General features: G+C 50.9%; 1 protein-coding gene across 7 annotated transcripts in view; it reads left to right on the top strand.

The window, feature by feature from the left end:
• The window catches only part of TASOR2 (transcription activation suppressor family member 2), a 44714-nt gene extending 24061 nt beyond the window's left edge, over positions 1 to 20653 (top strand). For 2 of the 7 annotated variants that reach the window (XM_049813743.1, XM_049813749.1), the window contains 11 exons: positions 2596 to 3405; positions 4690 to 4926; positions 6705 to 7632; positions 8706 to 9237; positions 10632 to 14243; positions 15124 to 15249; positions 15798 to 15951; positions 16585 to 16690; positions 18807 to 18991; positions 19409 to 19523; positions 19858 to 20653. In XM_049813743.1, coding sequence (XP_049669700.1) covers positions 2596 to 3405; positions 4690 to 4926; positions 6705 to 7632; positions 8706 to 9237; positions 10632 to 14243; positions 15124 to 15249; positions 15798 to 15951; positions 16585 to 16690; positions 18807 to 18991; positions 19409 to 19523; positions 19858 to 19861 — 6809 coding nt within the window. In that variant the 3' untranslated portion in view covers positions 19862 to 20653. Of the gene's footprint in view, positions 1 to 2595; positions 3406 to 4689; positions 4927 to 6704; positions 7633 to 8705; positions 9238 to 10631; positions 14244 to 15123; positions 15250 to 15797; positions 15952 to 16584; positions 16691 to 18806; positions 18992 to 19408; positions 19528 to 19857 lie in introns of those variants that run through there. The other 5 variants (XM_049813747.1, XM_049813746.1, XM_049813744.1 and 2 more) reach the window with 5 other exon arrangements.
• Positions 20654 to 20762: the final 109 nt, after the last annotated feature.

Raw genomic sequence — 20762 nt, 5'->3', positions numbered from 1 at the left:
GGGACAAGCCAAGAGACTGTTTATGCCAGCCACACATTGGTATTTCAGTCCACTTCTGTGTGAGCGATGGCTGGCATTGCCGACAGAGCTGCATAGGACGTACCCATCTCCCCTCCCCAGAAGATAAAATCAGCAGAAGAGCTGATGGGACCCACAGGCACATCCAAGCATGGATTGCTTTGTCTTCTTCAGTGTTTAACCTCCAGCTATAAACTTTATTCTTCAGGACTCGCATATGAAGTGGGCTTGTAAGTCGGGTGAAGACATGATGGTAACTTGGCAGTACGTGTTGCAAATGTCTTTGCCTGAATTCAGTCAGCCTAACTTTAAGGACGTGCTGCTGGTGGCTGTGTTAGCGTGGCAACATTTCTAGTATCTTTACTAGGTGTAGGGGAGAGAGACAGGCTCCTCCTGAGGCAGACTGAAGATCCAAAGTGCCAGGTCAAACCTGCGATCAGGTTGTTGCTGTGATGCCTGGAGCAAGGGCTTGGAATCGGGTGAGGTGAAGGGGAAGAATGCCTGGAGAGCAGACTGGAGGTGGGAACTGGCTAACCACATATTGAGATCTTGCTGACCAGCCCTGCAACAGGCAGAAAATACCCTCCAGAGCAGAGGGGTCTATTCCAAGCTGACTGTGGGCACTGTACGCTGGGGAAGAGGAGAACAGGGCAAGGAGGTATTTATCTTGAAGAGGGTTATTGTGGAAGAAGGTGGTGGAGACAGGAGAGGGCACCAGGCGTAAGGAGCATACCAGAGAGAAGCTGGTGCAATCAGCTGGTTGGTAGGAAAGTTTGGGGCTGTAGTAGACATTGCCTGTGGCTGGTGTTGATGCTAAAGAGGAGGCGAAGCCATGGCAGCCAGAGAGCAGCTAGTGACAAAGAGAACAGGCAAGGGGAGAGGATAACATTGAGTAAACACTCAGTGTTGTTATATGTCATGATCTGAACGTTGATGGCTTCCAGATGCTTTCCCTCTGGTGCCGGCAGGACTCCAGCACGTGCTGTCCCATTCTGCCTATGTGAGCGGCGTTACCCCAACCAGCCCTGACTGTCCCCTGGGACGGAGACCTCTTCTCACCGGGATTATAAACCCTTTTTCCTTAGGGCTTTTCCTTTCTATGAAGATAAGCAGAGCTGTGCAGGGGTTTGGGGTTGAAAATGGATGGCAGGGGTGCAGGGGAGATGCAAAAAGAGCAGGAGGTTGAAGGATGGTCACATCTGAAGTCACTCAGCTCAGACTCGAAGCATGAATAATGTTTCCCATTTTAAAACAAGCGGCCTCTGAATCTGTTCCCTTCCTGTCCAGACAGCCGTCAAGAGGAATGTAGGGCAGGCGTACCAAACCCGCTGTGCAGACATGCCGCAGTGTTCCTGAGCCAGCAGCGGAGGCAGGCAGCTGGGAGCTGGCTTGCAGGGACGCCTGGGCTTGCCGGTAACAAGGACCAGCATTGCCAGTGCAAGGCAAGCCAAGAGGCGAAGAAAATCGCACATCTGGAAGGGGAAGAGAAATGCCTTTGCCTTGCTGGGAAGAGATGTGACAGGGAAGGGCACTGGGGTTGTCAGCCTGGCCCTGCAACCGAAAGAAACCTCAGAGTTGGATCATAACATGCAGATGGGCCAATCCTGTGGGTGCAAAGCACTAACATCAGGCTGCTGGCTTGCAGCAGATGAAGCTGGATAAGTCTGCCTTGTGCAGATGGGGAGCTCAACTGACAGGCTCTGCATATCACACTGGCTCTCCAGGCATTTCCAGACACTGAGAGGTTGCTGCTATGCCAAGCGGAGCCTACTTCCACAGTGACACCTGCGGGGGTCGGCACCCTCAAGCCTTGGGACTCGTTGATCCCTACTGGGAGCTAAACCCAAGGCTTTTATGATACTGAGCAGTGTATGTGGTAGAGTGTTGATCCTGCTGAAAACAGAAACACCAACTCTTTTCAGTAGGATCAGTCCTCCAGCTTTAGAAATCACCCAGGGATCATGTTAGTTAGTTGTACAGTCCCCAGATCTGCTTGAGGAAGTCTGTATTTCCCATCCCACTCCAGACCACTAATGTGGTGTCTTCATGTGAAGCGTGTCCACCCACGCTGACAGCAGGTAGAGATGGAGCTGCTGGAAGTTGCACGTGAACAGGGACCTAACACAAGTGATCTGAAAATGGTGCTAGTCTAAACACCCTGCATGGGCAACCCTAAATTTAAACAGGTTTAAAACAAAGCCAACAAAACCCATCTTATTTTCAGAGCTCTGACTATCTTAAATGTTGGATGTAGCAAGAGTTGCTAGAGTGAAAGGACTTAGACCACTATGTGTGCCATCTCACCCTGTAATTTCCTGCAGAATGGAGCTAGCTGATACAACAGCAGTCTTTCATCTTAGTTTAATCCACTTTGACTCCTACGTGCAATTCTTTTTACCTTCAGCAGTTACAAGCATCCATCAAACCAGGACATCACCCCTGGGGCTAGCTTTTTGTAGGTTGGCTTCTGGGGCTTTTTCATAGCTTTCATGTTCTTTTCGCGTGTAACGGTGAGGTGATTTGGGGAATTTAATCCTTTTTTAATGTGAGTAAAATTCTGTTACTTTCCTTTTGCAGTTGAAAAGCATGATCCAAAAGATGAAAGGGAAGATGGTGATGATAGCGACATCTCATTAAAAATAGCATCAGTTTTGCCTGGACTTCGCTATGCCTTACAGAAAGCTACGAGTTCTTCATGGGGGGATGCAGTCAGTACCAGCTTATGTATCAAACAGCACTTCCAGGAGTACGCAAAGCTTGATCAAAATACACAGCCCACCTCTGGGCAAAACTGCAAAATTTCCCTTTCTTCTCTCCTCTCACCAACTGAGGATGAATGTACTGATCCCTTCAAAAAACACTCAGAGCAGTCTTTCTCCCAGCTGCAGCATTATCTTTCTGATCCCAGCAGCTATACTCTGGAAATGTCAGCTGCCTTAGGATGTTTGACTGGTGCTGTTCAGTCTCTTTGCTGCGATTCAGAGGCCGATTGTAAAGTGGACTTCTGTTCAGCTGTGCCACCAGACCCTATTAGTCCCAACACAGCAGCGGAAATAAAAGTCAAAAGTGAAAACCCACAGCCCAGTGTGGGGCTGGACCACAGTGGTGAAGGGCCCACAAAAGATGTCAACTCAGCCAGCAAGCTATGGGTACAGCAGAGCAGGAGAAAATCCAGCCGAGCCATTGTGACCAGCACCAGGAAGAAATGGTCACCCCTCAAGATGCAAATGCATCCTATGGGGGACAGCAGCAGGAACAGGAAAGCAACCAAGAAGAAGAAAATCAACATCGCTTTCTCTTTTCCTAAAAAGCCGGGGTTCACGGCCAGTTCCAACGAGCCCATGCTTAAATTAGCCAATTTGCAGTTTCCACACAGAAGGAAAAGAGGTAAGTGCTATATAAATGGGACTGACTTCCTCCTGCTTCTTTGGGATATCCAGCTGGGATACTCAGGGTTTGCTAGGAGCTGTGTCCCCTCGCCATCCCCCCAGGTGCCCAGCGCAAGCAGATAGCTCCTGAGAGCATCCAAATAGGTCTGTGGTGATGTCTCCACAGTCTCTTGTTCAACCTGGGAAGGAGTCCAGGGCTATGGCAGGGGATTTCGGTGAAGGTACCTGAAACTTGGTGCAATGGTCTGTGCTGGTGCCTTTCTTTGCTTACAGGTGACTCTGCACAGGGGCATCAGCCAGGTCATGGTTATTGGGTCACTTGTCCATGGGCTGTTGATGGCTCAGGCAAGGAGCAGTTGCCAAAGCCATGGTCACAGAGGCTGCCTAAATAACCAGCCACCCTATATGGTCACATTGTGACTCCCTGAAAGTCAGCTTTCTTGCTGTGGCCTTGAGGAAGCTAGAAGTGTGAGATTGATCCCACCCAACTTACTCTGCTGAAAGCTGGCATCTGGCCTGACCTGCTCATGTAGGGTGTCTCAATGGCGTAAATTGTCCTCTGAAGGCTCCTGTCTCACTGCTGAGGATAGGCTAAGCCTGTCCTGAGCCAGGCTGAGCCTCCACCTGATTTGTAGAGACACTCAAAGTGGGTTGAGATGAGTCTCAACCTTGGTGATGAAACGTGGCCATAAACATCCAAAGGACCAGCTGTCTACGAAGTTAGTGTCATACTCGGCGACCTCCCCAGCATTTACACACATCACGGGTAGCGGCAGCGACTGTACAAATGGGCTGTTGTGCAGATCAGGGGGTTGTATGGCATCTGCCGGCTGTGGGCTGAAGTCAGCTCTGATTCACAGTCTGTTGAGCTCTGTCCTGGGGCACGTTGTCTCGGGCCTGGGTGGCATTGCTGATGGATCTGGGAGAGGTTCTTATGTGCTTCTTGGAGAGATTAAAAGTACCCTCAGGATGCCAGTGTGCGGGGCAGGAATTAGAGTGACTTATCCCTGGAGAACACCTATTCTAGTTCAGGAAAGCAGGCTTTTAATGAGCTTAAGAAGAGATGCTTAATTTTTAAAAACTGGTTACTGATCACTCACATCAGTAACAAACCCATTTGTAAGATTGGATGCGTAAATCAAGTCATTGAAGACTACTGTGCTACTGGTAATCACTTCTAAAGCAGTCCTTCCACATTTCTTTGCTGGATATTTTGTAGTTACTCCTTTTTAACCTGAATATGTCTCAAAACGAGAAATGTGCTCCTTTTTCCCTGTCCCAGGTGCGGAGGTCCTGTCTGCAGAATTTGTGCACAAAGCACAGTCTGAACCTGTTCAGAAGGAAACCTCAGCTCATGACGATCCTGGCTTGGAAACAAAGAGGCTAAAGATACTGAAGAACCCAGACATGAAAAAGGTTCCTGTTGCTGAGACCGTCACGAAGCCAGTGAAAAGTAAGACACTAAAAAGTGTGGCTAACAGCCCATCAAAACCTCAAGCCAAAAAGCAAGCAGAAAGTGGTAAGAGTGCTGTTTCCTGTGGAAATCTTTACTTTAAAAGCCGAGCCGTCAAACATCACGATCAGGTCACAACTAGATGATAGTAATGGCACGTTTGGCAGCAGCCAAAGGGCCTTATGACATTTAGCGCTGAGGGTCTGGACTGGGGTCTGAGTGCTGCTGCCCCACAGCCTGCAGGCACCCAGTTATGCATAGTAGTGAAAAACATAAAGGCAACCGTGAAAAACTCTGTTGCAGGATGTGCAAACCACACGGGGTCTCTTCTGAGTCCTTTCCTAAGCCTTCAGTTTGCATCCTTGGCAAACTGCTCAGGTAGTTTAAAAATCCTGATTTTTAACTGCTGAGCTGTGAAACTGCATTGACGCAGCTCACGGACAGAGCATTATAACCTCTGCTTGTAGCCAGCATCTACCTAGATTCTTAGTCTGTTATGTTGTAAATCCAGTCATTTTAAAAGGAGTCGAATTGTCGCAGCCTTTGCAGACAGACTGCAGCAGATTTAAGAGGCAGCATGGACAGCCCCTGAGCGTAGCGTCTGCAGGTGCTGGCCGGGAGTCTGCTGTTAAACTAAGAACCAGTATTACAGTGCCAAAATAAACAATGGAACAGGAGAGTAATTTTCTGCTAATTTGTGGTGTTTTCTCACTCTCATGCTTTGATGTCCTTTTTCGGATCTGTCTCTGGTCTTTCTTTTTCCCCTTCCTGGGGGATGTGGAGGCTTTGAAGACTGGTTTAGCCACCTTGGCTCAGTTTATCCATTCTTCTTGATCTTTTATTGCCACGTGTTCCTGAAATGTGGCGCTTTTCATCAGCGTGTGTGTATCAAACACCACCCCTTGTTGCCCTTTTCACATGGGGGTTCCTGGAGCAGATCTGGCCAGTGCTCCAGCACGGGCAGGGTATCAGATGGATCCTGCTGAATGCCAGGATCAGCCAAAAATGCAAAATAAGACTGTTTAGCAGCAAGAAATACTCGATTTATGTGTCTTACTATGCAGTTCTCAAGGAAATTAAATGTAACATGCAGGACTAGCACAGATGTGATTAATAAGGTTTTACTTGAAGAGAGATTTTTGTGCTGGTTTTTACTTGAAGGCATTAACCTTGTTTAATGACTTCATACTGTTATTATGAATATGGGCCTTGAGCTACGGTGAGGGGCATTTTTAACACTGAAAGCTAAATCAACACTTATTTGCTGTGCTCTGGCTGCCTTTGAGAGCCCTCAGGTTTCTGCATGTGCTCTTGAGGTACAGCTGAGGGGTGGGTTATGCTCTTGAGAGGGTGTGCAGTGGGAAGCATCAGGGCAGAGTGGTTTTCCTCTGTTTTAGAGGATTTGGGTTTTTTTGTAACTGTGGGTTTTTGGAAGTATAGCACAGGGTTTATCTGTGAAGACTGCAAATACTCAAACTAGGCAAAAATTTAAAGCAAGATAAAAACGATTAAGGAAACACCTAAAATATCTCTGGTTGTATTTAAGTGGCCAAACTACCCTGTGCACAGAGACCAAGGGAAATTTTGTTCACTCTAGATCCCATGCCTTTTATTTCTGAGAATAAACCCCCTTCCTGAAGTTGCTTAGATTCCCGACTCTGGATCATTTTGTAGTAGCCATGGCCTGCGTGACCATAGAGATGTTTTGGGTTTTTTTTTATGTGTTCAAATTCCATGCTGGAGAGACACTTTTTCCTGCCAGACTGAAAGCCTGCTTTGAACCTCTTCTCAAGGCAGAGCTATGTGGCCTTTGTTTATTCTCCGACTTTGTTTTTCTCATGCAGAGTGGAAGGAGCCATTCTCTGTCCTCCCAAGTGAAGTTTCTTCCCAGTGTCACGGAGCAGATGGCCAAACAAGTGAGATTTACCCAGGCGGGGTTCCTGATCTCGGTTTCGTTCTGAAGGGAAACAACTATGAGTCCCATGCCTTGAACTTGCTGGCTGATCTGGCTCTGGGTTCTTGTATTCCTTCATTTATCCCCAGGGGCAGTGGGATGATCGCCGTGTCCTGCAGCCCCTCCAGCAACTCTGCAAAGGAGCAGCAGAGTCATCGCAAGCACAGATCCTTGCGTGTTGCTTCTGACCATGAGTACCACAGGGTAGACAAGCTTGCAAAGGGAGCAACCTGTCCTAGCAAAGTATCGCCGAACCAGAAGCTTTCTTCTGCTGAAAAAATAGACTTAAATGATTTAGCCTCTATTCCCAGGGAGAAAAGCCCTGGGATTTTCAGCAAGAAGAACAGTGCGAGCCCCAGCCCTGCAAAACCCCATGCATTGCCTCCAAGAGAGACTCAAGAAGCTGCTGAGGCAAACAAGCACTCCTTCATCTCTGCTGAACACTCATATGCCTCACAGATGCCTGAGCACTCAAAGAAACACATGTATCCCAGAGGTGCTCCCTACCCTGGCCCAGCACCTTCCAGAAATGGGACCAGGAATGCCCGAGCAGGACCCCTGGTTGGGAAAGTTCTGCCTTTCCGCCACCAGCAGAACAGCACCCACCTACAGCGGCCCTTCGAGGCCATGGTGATGAGGCGCAGGAGCAACCTGCTCTCCCCCCGGCTGAAAGAGGACTTTGCCAAGTCCCACACAGTGAACATCTGCGGCGAGTCTGTGAAGGTGACGTGCCATTGGGAGGCAGAGTATCTCTTCAATTTGGACAGCAGGTACACCAACGATGCCCTGGAGAAAACAGTCATCCGTGCCCTGCATGGGTAAGTCAGTCTGGAAGGACATCTGTAGGGGACGTCTCTTGCTGGACATCTGGGGTGCTTTTGGAAGGGGCTTCCTTTGCTCTTTTTGTGCCTTGCTTTGCATGATAGGTGCCTTTTTCCCCATGCTCAGATGCCCACCTTTGCTGTGTTAACGCTGGTGTGTTTTCCTTGTGGAGAAGGACTTGAGGATACTGGTGGGTGACAAATTGGACATGAGCCAGCCATGTGTGCTTGCAGCCCAGCAAGCCAATTGTATCCTGGGCTGCATCAAAAGAAGCACGGCCAGCAGGTCAAGGGAGATGATTCTGCCCCTCTACTCCGCTCTGGGGCCCCCAGCATAAGAAGGACATGGACCTGTTGGAGCAGGTCCAGAGGAGGGCCATGAAGATGATCAGGGGGCTGGAGCACCCCTCCTATAAGGACAGGCTGAGAGAGTTGGGGTGGTTCAGCCTGGAGAAGAGAAGGCTCCGGGGAGACCTTATTGCAGCCTTTTGATACATAAAGGGGGCTTATAGGAAAGACAGAGAAAGACTTTTTACCAAGGCGTGTAGTGACAGGACAAAGGGCAATGGTTTTAAACTGAGAGAGTGTAAGTTTGGTTGGGACATAAGGAAGAAATGTTTTATGGTGACTAGGCACTGGAACAGGTTGCCCAGAGAAGCTGTGGGTGCCCTGTCAATGGAAGTGATCAAGGTCAGGTTGGAGGGGGTTTTGAGCAACCTGGTCTAGTAGAAGGTGTCCCTGGCATCTTCCCCCATGGCAGGGGGGACTGGACTAGATGGTCTTTAAAGGCCCCTTGTGAGCCAAACCATTCTATGATTCCCATGGCTCTGCAGCTAGAATTGGTACCTAGAGCCATGAACAAGAGTCCTCCTTTGCAGTCATGAGTTTCTCTTTTTTTTTTCAACAAGCTGGAAACCACATCAAGTGATCTGTGTCTGCAGCTGGGCATTTGCAGCCCCCTCTGCATTGGGGCTTAGTGCCATGGGGAACCAGGAGATGAGTTACCTTGTGCTAGTCAACTGGAGGCGGAGGATGAAGACATTTCAGGCTGTGTTTGCTTTCCCTTCCAGGCCCTGGGACCCCAATCTGCCCGATGATGTGGAAGAGATGAAGCTGATCCTTCATATGTGGGTGGCTCTCTTCTACAGCAAACCCAGCAAACTCCTGAGCAGCACAAGGAAGGTGGTAGAGCACAGCAACCCCGAGAAGTATGTCTCAATAAATAGCACTGGGGACTTTCTTGAGCTGAGTGATGATGGTGAGGACTGTTTTGGGTTGGAGACATGCCCTGCAGACTCTCGGTCAGACCCTGACCAGACTCCCAGCAGCTCTCTGGATCGCAGCACACGTTGCCAGGGATGTTTCTGCCCAGAGGAGAGCCCTGCAGACTCTCAGACTGATGATGATGGAACTCCTGGTGTTGTCGATAGCACGGTATCGTCTTCAGTGGAGCTGCCCTGTGGGGAGGAGGAGCCTTCCTCCACAAGCTGTCCCGAGAGCCTTTCCCTCATTGAACGTGCCGATGAGAGCCTGGCTGTGAAAGACAGGCAGCTGGCAGTCATTCCTGAGGAGTGTGTGCATGATGTCTCGACCATTACTGCGGTAAGAGCTTGGGGTTTGGGTGATATGAGTCTATAGGGCACAAAATGCATTTTACGTTTATAGGAGTAGGGTCTTCTCAGAGGAGTGGAGCAGATGTGCTTGTGGGCTTTCTTAGAGCTAGGTAGTGGGGGTTCCCAAAGCAGGACAGAGACACATCTCCCAGTATTTAGCTGCCCCAAATGACTGCCATGCAGATGTGTTCAGTCACCATAAAACAAGAAGCTTTCAGGCCTCAGTCTGGGTTTGGATATCCTCTTGGAGTGACCTGGCATCCCCAGGCTCTGTCACGAGCTGTATCTATCTGTGTCCAAGGGCCCAGGGCCTCAACATGGATGCTCTCCAAGGGGGAGGAATCCCAAAGAACTAGAGCAACTAAAGTTTCGAGCTCGATGTCTGTTCCTCATTTCAGCTGCAAGCTGTGTGAGCTTGGATAGGGTCTGAGTCCTGTGCTTAACTGAGAGAGGAGAGGAACCACAAACACCCCAGACCAGGACTCAAAAGCCTGCCTGTGTCCTGTGGACAGCTGCATTTGCCTGCCCATGGTCACAGCAGCCCAGACATGTCAGGGGACACGGCACAGCCTTTCCTCTGCTGGTTTGGGAGAACTGAGGTTTGCTGGCTTGGAGAGGTTTCCCACACACAGGTGGCAGTGCAGTGCTTTGCAGCATTTCCCTTGCACCTCTGGTGAAGTTAGTTAATAATCCATTCTGGGAAGGGTTTTTAAAATTAAAATTTACAGTTTCTATGGTCTGCAGATGGTCAGGAGTGGAGGTACTTGGGTAAATATAAAACATGGGTGTCTGCTGACGTTTTTTAAGAATGAATTCTTGAACTAAAATAATTCCTTTAAAACTTCCACTCTGAACAAATGGGCAGCTGCCATAGGGCTGCAACTGTTTTGCAGGAAAAAATATCCCAGAGTTTTTTACCTCCTGGGTTTAGTGCTGTGAAGCAGGGAGAAGTGTTTTGCGGGGAAATGTGGGATCACTGTCCATAGTGTCCATACAGCTTGCTTGGACAGATAAACTCAGCAGAGGTAAGAGGATGCTGCTACATACATTATCTTTGGGCACTGGCTGATTGCCCCTGCATGGTTTGGCCTATTTTTAAGCCATTTCATGGTGTAAAGAAGGTGGAAAGTTTCAAAACCTTTCCCTGGCTGTCTGCAGCACTCTGCTTGCTGGCTGAGGTGGGGATGGTAGTGGCTCATATGGGATAAGGATTCAACCTGGACTTATTTTAGAGACAAACTCAAACTAATGTCCTCAGATGCTGTTGGAGTGGTTGTACTTGTAAAGTTTGAGCATTTAAAATATCCATGTCCTCCTGCACAGGTGTCTTGGCTCCTGCATTTGCCTCCCTTGAAGATTAACCTCTGAATTGTATTGTTTCAGAAGGAGCCACCCAGGGAGGGACTGCTGGACGCTATGATGACCCCCAGCCCTTCCGATGAGCTTGGCAGTGCCAGCAAGCCTCCAGCTGCACCGGGCAGGGAAAACGCGTGCAGCCAAGCCCCAAATTCCAGTATGGCTCCCTGGAATGATGCCCTGTGCACACTGCATGGACGTGGAGAGCAGCAGGAGAGCGCATGGGCAGCAGGGTCAGGGGGTGGACCTGGCCCTCCCAAGGATGGAGAGGGCATGGAAGATGCTGAGCACTGTATGGAGGTTGAGGATGGCAGCTGGGCCACCAGCAACGGACTGGAATGTGCCTGTGATTCAATGTCCTTAGAAGCAAGTCCCAAAAGCTCAAAGCTGGATGGAGCCAGTGGGGAAGGCAGGGAATCACAAGACACCTTTGGACATCCAGAAAAAGAGGAGGAGGAAGAGGTGGAGGAGGGAAAAAAAGAGAAAGAGGACTCTGAGTATGAAAGCACAGTCCTGGGGCCTGTTGATTTAGTATTTTCTGAAAGCGGTGATGCTGACATAGAGCATGAACTCAGCAAGCAGAAGCGAGTGAATTCGGCATGTCTGAAGGACTTTGACATTCCTGGAGAGGGCCCTGTGCCCAGCCCCACTGCCTTAGCATCCTCCTGCCCAGGCAGGTCAACACCAGCGCTGTCAGATGGGACTGGGACTGGCCCCCAAGGACTGCCTGGTGAGGTGGCACCAAGCCTGCACACACTGCAAGAACCCTGGGAGACTCTGGCCTCCTCAAGTGCAGAGACAAACAGCGTTGGTTTGGCAAATGCAGCCACTCCAGCCAACGTGGGGTCACCCCGTGACAGTGGGTTGATGCTGTTGTTATCACCTGATCCCAGCCTTGTCTGTGGGGCACAGCCAGACAGCATTACAGGCAACTTGGGACCTGCCGGAGAGACAGTCGGGGACAGCTTGGAGCAGAAAGACAAGGATCGTGCGCCCTCTGCAGAAAGGTGGGTGCCTGCTGGGAGCAGAGCTGCCGGCACAGCTGGCCTGGAGTCACTGTGTGGTCAGGGACTGTCACTAACCTCATCTCCTGACTCCAGTTCTGCCTGCCTCACATCACTTGGTGGAGCAACAGATCCTGGGATGGCTCCAGAGGACCAGGAGGCCATGGCAAGCATCCAGTCTCCATCACGGAGCAACCTGGGAGAGAGCAGCTGCCTTTCCCAAAGGTGTGGAGGTGATGTTTGTGCGGACCTCACTTCGCTGAGGCCTTGTGAATCAAACCAAGAAGGGAACAAAGTTTTGGTGGAAGAACAGCATAACAGCCCTTCTGCCAACCCCACAGATGTGCTGGATGAGTCCTTGGGAGTGGGTGATGGCCAGGCCTTCGCCTTCAACTGTACAGCCTTAGCAGGTGACTTTGAAGCTGCGGGGAGCAATGATGTGTGCCTCGGTGCCGGGAAGTCCCCCAGGAGTGACAAAGCAAACACAGCAATGGTGGCTAACACACCACAGGAGCCAGAGACCTCTCTTCATCACCTCTTGAAATCAGAGCCCTCCTCCTCAATGAGAGAGGGGATGTCTGCCATGAAGGAGCACCCCACGCAGCAGCAGAGCTCCCCAAACAGCCTGTCCCCACCTGTCCACAGAGGCTCAGCTCCTGCTTCGCCGCTGCAGCAGGACCCTCTCCTCCATGGCAGAGACGCAGACCCCCCCCCACACTTGTTAGAGCAAAGTGAGCAGGGGCCAATCCTGTACCAACACGGGAAGACCTGCGAGCAAGTAGGTGTTGCAGATGTGAGTGTGGCTGCCAAGAGCCCAGATGGCTCCTTAAAGCCCAGATGTGCAGAAGAGGTGAAAAAAGACGTGGGTCTGTGCCATGCAGAGCCAGCAAAGAGCTCCCCTGTGGATGCGCTCGTGCCACGTAACTCAAGATTGGTGCCTCCTTCTGCTCCGCACAACCAAAAGGCAGGTCTGCACAACCTCGAGCCAGACTCAGTCCTCAGCATGCACCCCGAGACGTGTTCCCCCAGCGTGAGTCTGGCTCCAGATGGTGCCCCAAGGTCCTGCTGCATGGGACAGCTGCCACCAGGCGCCTGCTCCGGGTATGGCAGCCCTGGGGGCCAAGCAGCAGACATGGTAGGGAGCCGTGAGAAGGAACCTGTGCCGTATGAGGATTTAGAAAGAGGAAGTAGCATCCCTCTTGCCAGCCCTGCATCTTTTTCAGCAGAGGAGTTGCTCATGCCACTGTGCAAGCCCCAGTCTGTGTGCAACCAGGGTGAGCACGAGGCCAAGGGATCCGACGTGTTTGTTGATCTGCACCATGCCAGCGTGGAGGTGGGAGAGGGAGAAATCCCCACTCTCCCCTTCCCAGTGTTGCCATTACATCGACACAGGGGGCTCTCTGGAGAAAGCCTGGAGCTTAGTGACGCTGAGGATATTTTGGACGTGCTCCCAAGGGCAAAGCAGCTCCCCAGCAAAGACAGACGCATGGGCTTGACCTCCAAGGATCTATCTGAGACTTTCTCCAGCGACTCAGACCAGGAGTCTTTTGGGGAGACTTCACAGTCCTTGCTTACAGCCAGGAGTTCCTACAGATCTGTGGATGCTGCAGGCGCAAGGACTAACTGCGACTCCTCCTCCGCGAGCTTGGTGCATGTGGAGGGGTGCAGCGAGGATTGGGGCTGGCTGGGCGCAGAGGGGGGCTGCTCACAGGCTCAGCACGGCTGGCCAATTGGCCCGGGGGAAGCCAGCAGTGGGCACGTTCCACAGTATGTCAATATTAGGGACAGCCAGGGGATCACCAAGGACTACCGGAACTTTGTGGTCACCAAAAAGTGCCAGGAGAGGATGGGAAATTTGCAGCCTTCAAAGAGTCGCAGACACTGCACGGGGCAGCCGCATTTGTTAAGGTCACTGAGGGGTACTTGGAGGGGTTTTGAGGAGATCACCCAGCACACTTTGGACATGGAGTGTCTCCGTTTCCATTATAAGCTAAAACAAATCCTAAGGAGTGGGAAACCACCCTTTTCTACCTCCAAAAGCATCTTTCCACAAGACTTTTCTCCCCAGGTGATGTCTGAGACCTTGCCTGTGCGAGAAGCTCCTGTCCCGCTCTCCCCGCGGAGCAGGAGCCCTTTGCAGGTGACGATCCTGCCCTCAGACACATGGCCGAGCGGGCTCGGCTGGCACCAGCAAAGCAGCTGGCAGGGGGACCCGTGTACCCCATGGCAGGACGCACTCTGTGACGAGAGGAGCAGGGCCAGATCCCGAACCACAAGCCAGGGCCGCGCTGCTCCCTTCCACCTCAGCAAACTTAAGTACGATGATAAGCTAAAGGACTCACGGGGGGACATCGCAGTCATCCTTGATGAGTACGCTGAGTTCAACAAGGTGATGCTGAGCAGGGCTGATGCGGGGAGCGAGGGCGGAAGGCTGGTCACGGCACAGGGGGAGGCCATGAGCAAGTGGACCTGCGCATCCCTCCCCGGGAGGATGGCCGCCTTCAAGGAGATGATCGAGGACCTGTACAGCGCACTGCGTTTCCACTTGCACAGCATGGCCAAGGAGGCCTGCGGCCACGCTGGCATGTTCTACCTGGTGGAGACGGACAAGGACCCTTTCTTTGCAAGAGTGAAGGTAACAGCCAGCCCCGCTGGCCTGGACGGGGATGGGTGGCCCTGGGGTGAGAGCTGAGGGCAGCAGGAGCCGGTGCAGGGCAAGCTTGCTGAACCCAACACAGATGGTGTTTGGTTCCCTTAAGCCAGGAGCCTCCTCTGCTACTTCATCTCCGCTCACACCACCAGAAATTAGAATCATAGAATCATTTAGGTTGGAAAAGACTCTTGAGATCATCAAGTCCAACCATTAACCTAGCACTGCCAAGTCCACCAGTAAACCGTGTCCCTACATGCCATGTCTACATGTCTATTAAATGCCTCCAGGGATGGTGACTCAACCAGTGCCCTGGGCAGACCATTCCAATGTTTGACAACCCTTTTGGTGAAGAAATTTTTCCTAATATCCAACCTAAACCTCCCCTGATGCAGCTTGAGGCTGTTTCTTCTTGTCCTATCACTTGAACATCCCCTGGGCCAAAACAAATTTAAGCTCATGCAGGAGCAGCCCAAACTCAACCCCTGCAAGGTGGCTTTTGCTCAAGCTCTCATTAAAGGGTTGAAAACTCAGGGAGGGTGATTGCATGGGAGGATTTGCTGTTCCAAAATAGAGAGGAGGCCCAACACATGCTACAGTGAGATGCTCAAGGTGGTTTTCTAGAAGGTTTTTGCCAACAAAGATAAATGGCTGCTTCTTCCACCACTGGCGGGAGCCCTGGCCTGGAGCACGCAGTGCCTTTGACAGACGGACACCATAGGGTGCCCTTGACACCAGGATGCCTGGTTGGGGTTGCTGTCTCATTCTTCTCTCCTTGTCCCCAGGCACACATCTGCTGGGAGCGTGGCACCACTGTTGTGAAGATATTCTCCATACAAACCTTCTTACACGATTTCTCTTTCAGACCTTGCTGAAGAAAGGCGGCCACGTGGAGATCGAACCTCTGAGCTTCTGCGAAGCAGAACACCTGGATACTGACAGGCTGCTTGTTGTCATCAGGAACGAAGACATTTCATCGCACATCCACAATGTAAGGCCTGAGTCCCTTCTTTTATTTCTACCAGCAATATTTTTTAATATCAGGATCCATTTTAAAGGTGTTTTTAATTTTCCACTATATATAGCTGCACATTTAGTTGTCAGTTTCTGCGGATATGCTGTTCTCTCCACTGAAAGAACAGTGCTTCATGAAGAGCTGTTAAAAACAAGTATTTCAAAAACATGAAGCCTGTCAGTTCTGCTTTTCTTCTGTCTCCATTTTTGATTGCTGAATAATGTCACTTGGAGTAGCCCAGCTCAAAGGAGTCAGGCTGAGCTTATCTCATATAACAGAGCCAGCTCAGCCGAGCCTTGGCTCGTTAGCTCCAGTGAATATTGCAGCAGACTGAGCTGCCTGTAGCTCCCTGTATCACCACCCACAGCTTTGGAGTTGAGCTACAGAGACACGAGTGTTGGGGTGGTGTGGACAGAGGACAGGGTGGGCTCCCCGGGTCTCCCTGGAGCAGGTGTGGGTTGCAGAGAAGTGCAAATGCTGTTGAAATGCAACTGTGTGTGCAAAAGCATCTCTGCCTTGAGCAGGTCCCATGCTTGCTGAAGCTGAAGCACTGCCCGAACGTGGCGTTTGCCGGAGTGGACAGTCCCAAAGATATAACAGGTCACACGTACCAGGAACTGTTTCATACTGGTGGCTTCATTGTGTCAGACAACAAGGTGTTGGAAACAGTAACGCTGGGTGAGTCTCGCCGCAGCCTCTCGCTTGGATTGAAACACACAGTGTTGGCTCCCAGCCTTGCCTGCTGGTTTGCTGACACCTTCCAAAAACTTGCCATCGGTGTCCTCTGCTCCTGCTTTAAGTGGGGGCAATTTTTTCCCTCTGTTTGGCGTTTGTAGACCCCATCTGGATAGTGGGTCCAGGTCAGGGCTCCCAAAAACATCTAAGTACAGTGGGGGCCACCAGAATGGTCAGGAGCTGGAGCAGGGGTTGTACAAGGACATTCAGCCTGGAGAAGGGAGGACAAAGGGGAGACCTTGTTGCTGTCTTCAGCTCCCTAATGGGAAGTGGCAGAGAAAACTGAGCCACATTCCTCCTGGAGGTGCGCAGTGATGGGACAAGAGGTGACAGGGACAAGTTGCGCTTACCCTTTTAGATATCAGGGGAAAAAATTCGCAGCAAGTGTGTTCAAACACTAGGACAGGATCCCAGTTTTACAACCCAGGTTGTGAGTCTCCGTTCTTGGAGAAGTTCAAACCTTGCCTAGACAAAGCCCTGACCAACCTCAGGTGGCCCAACTTTGAGCAGATGTTGGGGCAACCCCAGGGATCCCTTCCACACTCAGTTACCCTCCACCTCTTGCTGTCTCCCCAGGCCAACTGAAAGAGGTGGTGAAGGTGCTGGAGAAGCTGAACAGAAGCGGGAGGTGGAAGTGGTTCCTTCACTACAAGGAGAGCAAGAAGCTCAGAGAAGATGTCAGGTAACGGCTTTGCAGTGGCAGGTCCCTTATCCCTGCTGTCCTTGTCACCGCAGCAAGGATGTACACACTGTGGTGGAGTGTGGTGTCCCATTCACTGCAGGGATACAGGGCAAGTTAGGTGCCTTTGGTTAGGTTTTGGCTTCTTATAAGATGAATTTGAAGATTTTTGTTTAAATACGAACTTATCAGTGAGAGACCATGTGCCTCAAGTCTGGAATTGCTGGAGGTCAGCATCTGAGTGCTAGCAAGTGCGATAGTTTTTGTTGGTTTTTTTTTTTTTTTTAATCTATATGAGATGGAGCAGCAGGACATGGGACCTGGAGAGGATCAGATGGCCTGAAATGTTGAGTCTTGCACGTGATCCTGGATGAGGCAGAGCTCTGGCAGCTGCTTCTTGCACCCCGCTGTATCTCCATAAGGCAGTTCCCCCCTCTCTTTGGCAGAGACGCCCTCTGTGAGCGTTACAGCCTGCAAGGGGCTTAAGAAAAAGCACAAATTTTGTTCGAGGAGCTGCACGCTCTGAAAGCTGCCTCCACAAACTGAGCTCCCTTCCTACCAGCTCACCCCAGCTCCTGCACACACACACTTCGGGAGCTCGGGGTACCTTCCTGGGCCTCTCTCTGCCCTGCTGTCTCTTTGCTTTTTCTTTTTCTGTCCCATAATGTGTGGGATTTGGGGGAGTGAGGAGGAGCTCTGGGTTTGTAATGTGGAGAGGAACCGGTGTGTTGTGGGAGTGCGTAAAATCAAACTCTGCTGGGAAAAGCAGAACTTCTGCTGCTATTTGCCACTTATTTTAGGTTATTTGCAACAATGTGTATTTAAATGATGCAATCTGAAAAAGAGAAGTAAGATGGCAATTACTTTCCATTGTAATGTCCTGCTTTTATCACATTTGAGCTCAGCAAGGAGGTTTTTTATCAGGCAGGCTGCCTTTGTTAGTGCCAGACCACGGACCAGAAAGGATGGCTTTCTAGTAATGACCTGTGAACAGAGAGGAAACTGGTCTATTCTATCTGAGCAGAAAATGCTACAACAAATGGGGAAAGATCTCAGATCCTCTCCACGCTCAGCCTTTACAAGTGATAGCACAGGGTAATCGTTCTGAAGACCTGGTTTTCAGTCCTCCAGCAGTGAGGTGCTGCAGAAGCTCGCAGTTGGGTATTTCATTGTACTCTGTGAGATGAGGACTCAGCCTCATCAGCAGATGCTGCTGTGGAGCAAGTGTTTTCCTTGTGCTCCATCACTGGTGCTCCTGTAGCATCTCTTGACTCCATTGTGGTGGGATCATGAGCCCCGGTGTCATGGTTTAACCCCAGCCGGCAACTCAGCCCTACGCAGCCGCTCACTCACTCCCCCCCGGTGGGATGGGCAGGAGAATCAGAAGGGTAAAAGTGAGACAACTCCTGGGTTGAGATAAAGACAGTTTAATAGGTAAAGCAAAAGCCGTGTGCGCAAGCAAAGCACACCAAGGAATTCATTCCCCACTTCCCATGGGCAGGCAGGTGTTCAGCCATCTCCAGGAAAGCAGGGCTCCGTCATGCCTGACAGACTTCGGAAGACAAACGCCATCACTCCCAACGTCCCCCCTTCTTTCTTCCCCCAGCTTTATATACTGAGCGTGACACCATACAGTCTGGAATATCCCTTGGGTCAGTTGGGATCAGCTGTCCTGGCTGTGCCCCTTCCCAGCTCCTTCCCAGCCTCCTTGCTGGTGGGGTGGGGTAAGAAGCAGAACAGCCCTTGGCTCTGGGTAAGCACTGCTCAGCAGTAACGAAAACATCCCTGGGTTATCAACACTGTTTCCAGCACAAACCCAAAACACAGCCCCACACCAGCTACTGGGAAGAAAATTCACTCTGTCCCAGCTCAAACCAGCACACCCCGTCTGTCCGAGCTGCCTGCAGCAAGGGGTCATTTTGTTTTCTGGCTGCATGTGTGATCTGTACGATGATGCTCCTGCCATTTCCATTTAGCACAGGGTAGCAAGCGTAAAAGTACCCTTGAGGCTGGAAGAAAAACACATGGGGGAAAGGCAGGTCCCATCATACCTGCTTATTCCCTGGGAGGGGAGAGAGGGGGTGAAGCCCCTCATCCCTTCACCTTGCCCCTCTCCCAGCAGGGTCGACGCCAACGCCCGCAAGAAGCACTTGATCCTCAAGTCGTGCCAAGGAGCCGATCTCATTGAGGTGCTGTACTACCACGCCTGCGACTCCGGGTTGCCCCCCAAATCCGAGTACGTCAAGTGCTTGTTGAACCTGCAGGCTCAGCACATCAGCGCCAGGTTCGCCGTGTATCTCACAGGTAAGGACAGGCTCTGGGCGCTGCCCTCGATTCCCGTGAGCACCGTCTTAAATTGGCCTGGGAGGCAGCAGAGGAGGGACAAGAAACACCCCATTTTCCTCCTATTTCTGCTAGAATCATTTATTTGAGGTGCAGGTTAGGTGTGAACTGATTCATTGCAATCAGTGCAGTAAAAGGCAAAATGAACAGACTTTTGGAGGTCTGCTAAAATCTGGCAGTTTTTTGAGCCTGTGGCTGGCTTTATGTCACACTCTAATTCTGGCCTGGCTGCACTGAGGCTGGTTGCAAAGTGGCGCTGTTAATCTGCTTGCATTTGCAAAACAGAATAACTGCAGTGGGATTTGGGGGTATTTTCTACGGGTTTCAGAACAACCTCATTTGCTTGTTTGAACTACGGTGCTGCTCCTTCCTTTGCAGAAAAGCCCAGCGTTAGCAGGGAGGTCCTTGAAAGCAAAGGAATCCTCGTGGCTGACGTCAACGCTTTCCTTGGGACGGTGCAGGAAGCGGCTGCCCCGTTTAGAAGAAGCTACTGGTAAGGGGGGGGAGCTTGGGATCGACCGCTTCTCCCCCAAAAGGCTGGGAGCAGCTCCGGGGTTGTCTGCAGGGTGACAGGCAGGGAGGTGGGGTCCCGCTGCTCCCACAGCAGAGCAGGGACCTTCCCCAGGTGCTGGCTACAGAATCTGCTCTGGCTCCGCCGACCTTCAGGGCTGAATCCCGAAGCCGTAGCTGGGACGGCCCGTGTTCGGCAGAGCCAGCACCGGGAATCACGCCGGCACTTGTCCTGGGAAAGCTCTGCAAGAGGTCGGCGCTGCCTGGAGCACAGAGTGGAGTAGAGCAATAACCTGTGCCACGTCTCTGTGTTGCAGGTGATGAAGCAAAGCTGCGGCACAGATCCTCCCCAGACCCTGCGGGGCTGGTTTGGGCATCCTCATCCTCTGCGGGACAGCCCCTGCACCCCGTGGGGTTTGGGGTGCTGCACACTGGAGCCGTGGGCAGAGAGGTGGTGGGGGAAGGTTGGTTCTAGTTCTGTATATAGAAATTATTTAAAGATGGCTAATGCGAATCCTCCCAGGGATTTACTCCCTGCCATCAAGTTGCATATAGGACAGAGGTTATTTTAACATTACACAGTTTTAAATTATTGGAGTGGTTTCAAGCTATTAGTGCAGCTGACATTGGAAGAAATAGGAAAATAAAATAAAATTAAAAAAAAGCCTTTTACTTGAAAGTTAGGGGCAATATGAGTCCATAATAATAAAAGCATTTTCCAAATGGCTGTTACTGTACACAAGACGCCTGCATTAGTCACTGGGGTAGGTGTCCGTTTTAAATGGGTGTTCAGGACCACCGCCCAAGTGTCACTGAGACTGCAGCAGTCTGCTCCACACTACGTTTCAAGTCGCCCCTGTTGCCTCTTGGTACCATTTAACTGCTGGGACTTGAGTGCATTCCAGCACGTGGAAGGCTTTCTTGTAAATAGCCAGACGACAGGACCCAGGAACAAAAAAGCTCTTATTTATGGTAGCTCAGACAAACACGCGCCTGAAAGAAAATGCCACATTAAAGACCTTTGTAAGATACCCTACCTATTGCAGTGGAGGACAAGGGTGTCCTTTTTTTTTTTTTTTTTAATAAAAGAATGCAAGTACATTATGTACAGGATGACTTTGTACAGTTTCATTAATAAAAACCTAAAAATGAAGTTTCACAGCCCGCTGCCCTCTGGAAAGGGGTTTCCCTCAGCAGGTGTGGAGGACAGCAGCTTTCCCAG

Source organism: Accipiter gentilis, chromosome 11, assembly GCF_929443795.1.
Source record: "Accipiter gentilis chromosome 11, bAccGen1.1, whole genome shotgun sequence".
Lineage (NCBI taxonomy): Eukaryota > Metazoa > Chordata > Aves > Accipitriformes > Accipitridae > Astur > Astur gentilis.
The sequence above is the reverse complement of the archived record's forward strand: the minus strand, read 5'-3'. Positions and strand labels throughout refer to the sequence as shown.